Raw genomic sequence first — 6,390 nt, 5'->3', positions numbered from 1 at the left:
CATGATGAAAATTTTTGTGTGATTTATTTTCATCTTCTAAGTAAAACAGAGCCTAAGTCTTTGGGGGAAGTGTTGAAGTATTGATTTAGCAAATCATTTTAATTTTAAAAGATTGATAAAATGCTCATTCTTTTTTTGAAAACTCTTCCTTTAGGCATCATTCCTTATTTCTTGGTTCATATATCAATTTATTCAACTATTATGAATCATGGATAACCTTTAATCCCATACAAATTCAATGACGCAATCGTCAATCAGTTGATCGTCCTACAGTTGATCCTGATCTCGCCATTACTCCCAGTGAGAGGGCTTATGTTCCCCATATTCACCATCGCAGCCGCGAAGGCATTGAAGAATCCGGCCATGTCGGTGGAGTAGGTGCTGACAAGCGAGTCCGTGGATCCTCCGTTGAAGAGTTGCTGGTCGGAGTGCAGCAGCCCTGTCTGGTTCACCAGACCTTGGAAGTAGAAGTTGTCGAAGATGGTCGGGCTCTGAACGTCCAGAGGAGATAGTGTGTCGTCGCCGTTGCCGGCCACACTCGGGCAGTTGGCCTGCGTGGAGGTGGCAAATGATGGGTTGATGTTGTTCTCGTTGTAGATCCTGTTCCTGAAGGATACACACCTCGCTTGCCCTATGGTATGTCCTCCTATTTCCAACATATATATGTATATTTAAATTTTAATATCAAAATGGAGAAATAATTGATTCATGAGTCAAACAATCAAAAGGCAAGAATATATATTTTTTTATTTATCGTCAAAAGTACGTTTTATTTTTTTATTTTCCAAAAATACGATTAATTATTTATAATATTGATAGTTAGTGACGAATCCAATAATTAGAGTTGGGCTGCTGGACTTTGGGTGTGGGAGGGATGAACTTTAGTGAGTTAAGTAAAAAAAACTTACATAAATAATAATTTTTTAATATATTAAAAAAAATTAAATGTAATTATAGTACTAATAGCTGTGAATTAAGTGTCTGATTAATTTGTTTGATATATACCTGAGAGTGCTACCATGTCAGTGGTACTGAGACCCTTGTTGGAGAAGGCTGATATGAGACCACTGAGGCTTAAAAGAGGTGAAGGGAGATCGCTGCTCGCCGTGCTGAAGCTGGCCGTCGTCGCGTCCCTTCTTCCTAACTGCACCGTCCACGAAGGTCCACCCAACTGCAAACAAATATCAGAATTAATTCGATCACTGAAATGGATTAATTCCTCATCATCGTTCATGTATATATTACAGCTACGACGGCGTCTCGAGCTGCGACGGCGAGGATGTCGGCGCAGGACACGACTTGAGGGCACAACGCTTGGACCTGCGACTTGATGGTGTCGACGACGTCGAAGCCTCGGATGGAGTTGTTGTTGGGCGGCGCAGTCTTTTCGCCGGTGAAGTTGGCGGTGTCGTCCAGCAGCACCGACCCGTCGCAGCCCTGCAATTAAACCACGTGTATGAATCAATGAATGCATGCATGCATGCAGACGTAATTATTAAAAGAGATATAACAGAATTATCCAAATTGATCGGATCAAATTACCAAATCAAATCATATTAATATTTGGATTATTCAAATAATTCTGTTATAATTATTCTCAGAATTATTCTTAGAATAATTCTGTTATTTATTAATTAGTTATTTGACCAAGTACTTTTGAACATTATATATATTGTATTGTGCTTAGGGCAAATATCAATGAACAATAGATTTTATTATTCTCATCTTATTCCTTCCTCTCTCTCTCTATTCTTCTCTTTACATGGTATCAGAGCCATCTCTCTTTTTTATCTTCCCTCAACCTCTTGGGGCGGAGATCATATAAACGACGAATTTTTAAAATTTTTCCCTCAAGCCTCTTATTTTCTCCTACGTGTTTTAATTTTCTTATTCTTCTCTATTTTTCAGAACAAACGAAAAATACTTATTTTCTTCCGTTGTCAACCCCTTTGCTTCTCTTTCCTCTTCCTTAATCTCTTTTTTTTTTCACCACCACCGGACAAGTTATTTTTTACTTTAGATGTCAAATACTCGACGACATCAAAGAGGACAAAAGCAAAGTCCAGACCGATGTCAAATTTGTCACATCGTTGGTCATACTGGAAATATATACCCTAAAAGACTTGATTGGTCTAGGGTAAAATGTCAAATTTGTCTTGGAATTGGACATTTTGGTATTTAATGTCCTAGTCCATTTGATTCAAATTTCATTGGTGGTCCTACAGCCTCAAGACAACCATCTATTTCACAAGTATATCCTAAAGTTCTTTCGTCTGTGCCTACTTGTGGTAAAAACCCAGAGTTCTCATCTACTGATTGGTATATTGACACTGGAGCAACACATCATGTCACATCAGATTATAATATCCTTACAGACGTAATGCCATATTATGGCTCAGATACGGTGCAAGTAGGCGATGGTTCAGGTTTGCAAATTGCTAATCTTGGAAACACATATGTTCATTTATCTAATCGAACTTTTCACATGCGCAATGTCTTTCATGTTCCATCTATCACTAAAATTTACTTTCTACCAATTTTGTCTTGATAACAATGTCATTTTTGAATTTCATCATAATCATTATCTTATAAAGGATAGAGGAACAAATGCTATTGTGTTTTATGGGAGAATAAAAAATGGCCTCTATTGTCTTCAGAGTTCTTCAATCAAAGCTTTTGTTGGTGAACGCACAAATAAACCAGCTTGGCATGCTCGACTTGGTCATCCTTCCCTTCGTATTGTTCAGTCAATCATCAATAGGTATGGTTTACCTACTTCTATTACCTCCTCTCCATCTTATTCTTGTAGGGCCTGCATGGAATCTAAAAGTTATAAGCTACCTTTCTCTTTATCTGATCATGTTTCTAATTTTCCACTTGAAATAATCTATTCTGATGTTTGGGGCCCTGCACCTATTTTGTCTAATCAAGGTTTCCAATATTATGTTACATTCATTGATCATTTTAGTAAATATACTTGGCTTTATCCTATGAGAAGGAAATCTGATTTATTTGATATATTTTGTAATTTTCAAATTCAAGTTGAACGATCTTTTAATCGTAAAATACTCTCTTTTCATTCTGATTGGGGAGGTGAATATCAAGCTCTCCATCGTCATTTTGTCTCTTGTGGAATTGTTCATCGAGTTTCTTGTCCTCACACTCCAGAACAAAATGGCTCTGCTGAGAGAAAACATAGACATATAATTGAAACTGCCTTAGCTCTTCTTCATCATGCATCAGTTCTGCGCAAATTTTGGGATGAAGCTGTTAGCACTGCAGTATATCTCATAAATCGACTTCCTACACCATTGCTCGATCATAAATGTCCTTTTGAAAAACTTTATAAGCAAACCCCTGATTACACTTTCCTTCGAATTTTTGGTTGCGCATGTTATCCATGGTTACGCCCCTATTCTAAACACAAACTTGACTCTCGTTCACTACAATGTGTTTTTCTTGGTTATAGCAATTTGCACCATGGTTATCGTTGCTTGCATATACCAACAGGACGAATTTATATTTCACGACATGTTACTTTTGATGAGTCTTTATTCCCTTTTTCGGTAGCTTCTTCAATCTCTCCTCCAGATACAAGTGGCACCTTCTTAATGCCACCTAATATTATCAGAAGTGATGGAATTCTAGGTCTTGCTCCGGAGCTCTCTAATAACTCTCCTATACCATCAGAATCACCTCCGGTTGCTGCTCCAATCTTAGAAGTCTCGCCGATCGAAGATAATATGCTCTCTGGTTCCTCGGATAATGCAAGTCCGTCATCTACATCACCATGTCAGCCTACTTCCTCGTCGTCATCAACAAGTGATTCAGATGATAATGCTCCTCGTCGCATGCTTCCCATTAGTGATATTTATGAGCGTTGTCCACCAAATGCAACTCGATATCCCCTTCCACGAGCTGTAGTGGTTTCTTCCAAATCTATTGAACCAACCTGTTTTACACAAGCAAACAAGGATCCAAACTGGCGTAGTGCAATGGCTACAGAATTTGATGCACTTCTTCGCAATGGAACATGGACTCTAGTTCCGCGCACTCCCTCAATGAATGTTGTGGGCTCTAAATGGGTATTCCGTCTTAAGCATCGAGCTGATGGTTCTCTTGAAAGATACAAAGCTCGACTTGTAGCTAAAGGATTTAGTCAACAGCCAGGTATTGACTTTAATGACACTTTCAGCCCAGTCATCAAAATTACATCTGTCAGACTATTATTATCAATAGCTGTTAGTTCTAATTGGCTTGTACGACAATTGGATATTTCAAATGCATTTCTCCATGGTCATCTTGAGGAAACTATATTTATGGAGCAACCACCTGGTTTCATTCATCCACAATTTCCATCTCATGTTTGCCAACTCAAGAAATCCTTATATGGTCTTCGACAAGCTCCTCGTGCATGGTTTCATCGACTATCTAAATGGTTACAAGCTCAAGGATTTTCTGGATCAAAGACTGACTCGTCTCTATTTCACAAATATAATGATGAAAATATGATATTTTTTCTTATTTATGTGGATGACATTCTGATAACCGGCAATGATCACAAGGGTATCACAACTTTATTAAGTTTTCTCAATCAAGAATTTCCTACTAGAGATTTGGGTATTGCTCGTTTTTTTCTTAGTATTGAGCTTATTCCACATGAGGATGGCTATCTTCTCTCTCAGAGCAAATACATTACTGGACTTCTTCAAAAAGCCAAAATGGATGGAGCACGTCCGGTCTCTACACCAATTGCTATAAACAACTCTTCAACTTCATCCTCTCCTGCTCTATCTGATCCACAAATTTATCGAAGTATTGTTGGGGCCTTACAATATGTCACTATCACACGCCCTAATATTACTTTTGCGGTAAATCGTGCTTGTCAATTCATGCATGCTCCAACTGAACAAAATTGGGATAATGTAAAAAGAATACTTCGCTATCTCAAAGGTACTATTCTACATGGTCTTCTTTTATATCGCCAATCGTCTCGAGATTTACATGCATATAGTGATACGGATTGGGCAAGTTCTCCTGAAGATAGACGCTCTACTAGTGGATATGCAATATTTCTTGGACGAAATCTTATCTCATGGAATTCGAAAAAGCAACCTACGGTATCTCGTTCAAGCACTGAGGCAGAATATAAAGCTATAGCAAATACAACGTCAGAAATTATTTGGCTTCAATCACTTCTCTCCGAACTTCATCTTGCATCAAATATTGCACCAAAAATTTGGTGCGACAATATTGGAGCAACATATCTCACAGCAAATCCAGTCTTTCATGCTCGTACAAAACATGTGGAAATTGATTTTCATTTTGTTCGTGAACGTGTGGCAACTCAGCAGTTATCCGTCTCTTATATTTCTACTGAAGATCAAATCGCTGATATCTTTACCAAGCCACTATCCAGACAACGCTTCAACAAGTTAGCAAGCAAACTCAACGTCAGAGATCTCCCGTTGAGTTTGTTGGGGGGTAAAAGAGATATAACAGAATTATCAAAATTGACCGGATCAAATTACCAAATCAAATCATATTAGTATTTGGATTATTCAAATAATTCTGTTATAATTATTCTCAGAATTATTCTAATAATTCTGTTATAATTATTCTCAGAATTATTCTTAGAATAATTCTGTTATTTATTAATTAGTTATTTGACCAAGTACTTTTGAACATTATATATATTGTATTGTGCTTAGGGCAAATATCAATGAATAATAGATTTTATTATTCTCATCTTATTCCTTCCTCTCTCTCTCAATTCTTCTCTTTACAATTATATATATATATATAATGATCAGTTGACTTGCGTTGACAAAGCAGTCGTGGAAATGCAGGCGGAGAAGGGAGGCGCCCATGCGGGCCTCTTGGTTGACTACATCCTGCACCGCCGTCTGGATGGTGGTGAGGACGCCGGGGCACGAGGAGTCGTAGAAGGTCGACGAGAGCTGAGCGGCCGCCATGGACGCCACCGCCGCCATGAAAACTCCTATCAATGGGAGAATACTGAAGCAAGGAGAATTAAGGTACAAAAGAGCCATTAATTAAGCTTAATTAATTAACCACTCTTAATTATCAGGGATCGACTACTGGGTGATACGGTTGGCAATGGAGGGGCCCAAGAGGAAAGGATTAGAAAAGTCAAGGCCATATGGCGGTCGAAAGTCAAGAGGATGTGGCAGTCAATAGTCAAGGCAACTTGGCGGTCGAATAGTCAAGCTGACGGGACAGTCAGAGTTGAGCATAGGGGGTAGCCAAGGGCCAGGTAGACTTGTTCATCGAAGGGGCAGAGCTGTAGGAGAACGAAGAGAGACGACAGGGGGAGCACCAGGCACAGGTCGGGATCGGCAGAGCTGTATAGAGGCAACTCGGTTTGCA

General features: G+C 38.8%; 1 protein-coding gene across 1 annotated transcript; it reads right to left on the bottom strand.

Moving 5' to 3' along the window:
* Positions 1–254: 254 nt before the first annotated feature.
* Positions 255–6,111, bottom strand: LOC122031979 (cationic peroxidase 1-like). Its single transcript, XM_042591214.1, has 4 exons — positions 5,823–6,111; positions 1,246–1,437; positions 1,006–1,171; positions 255–646 (listed from the first exon to the last, which is right to left on the bottom strand). Exons 1-4 carry the CDS (start codon positions 6,051–6,053, stop codon positions 255–257), a joined length of 981 nt encoding a protein of 326 aa, XP_042447148.1. The 5' UTR covers positions 6,054–6,111.
* Between the last annotated feature and the right edge of the window lie 279 nt (positions 6,112–6,390).

The sequence above is a fragment of the Zingiber officinale genome, chromosome 11A (assembly GCF_018446385.1).
Source record: "Zingiber officinale cultivar Zhangliang chromosome 11A, Zo_v1.1, whole genome shotgun sequence".
Lineage (NCBI taxonomy): Eukaryota > Viridiplantae > Streptophyta > Magnoliopsida > Zingiberales > Zingiberaceae > Zingiber > Zingiber officinale.
The sequence above is the reverse complement of the archived record's forward strand: the minus strand, read 5'-3'. Positions and strand labels throughout refer to the sequence as shown.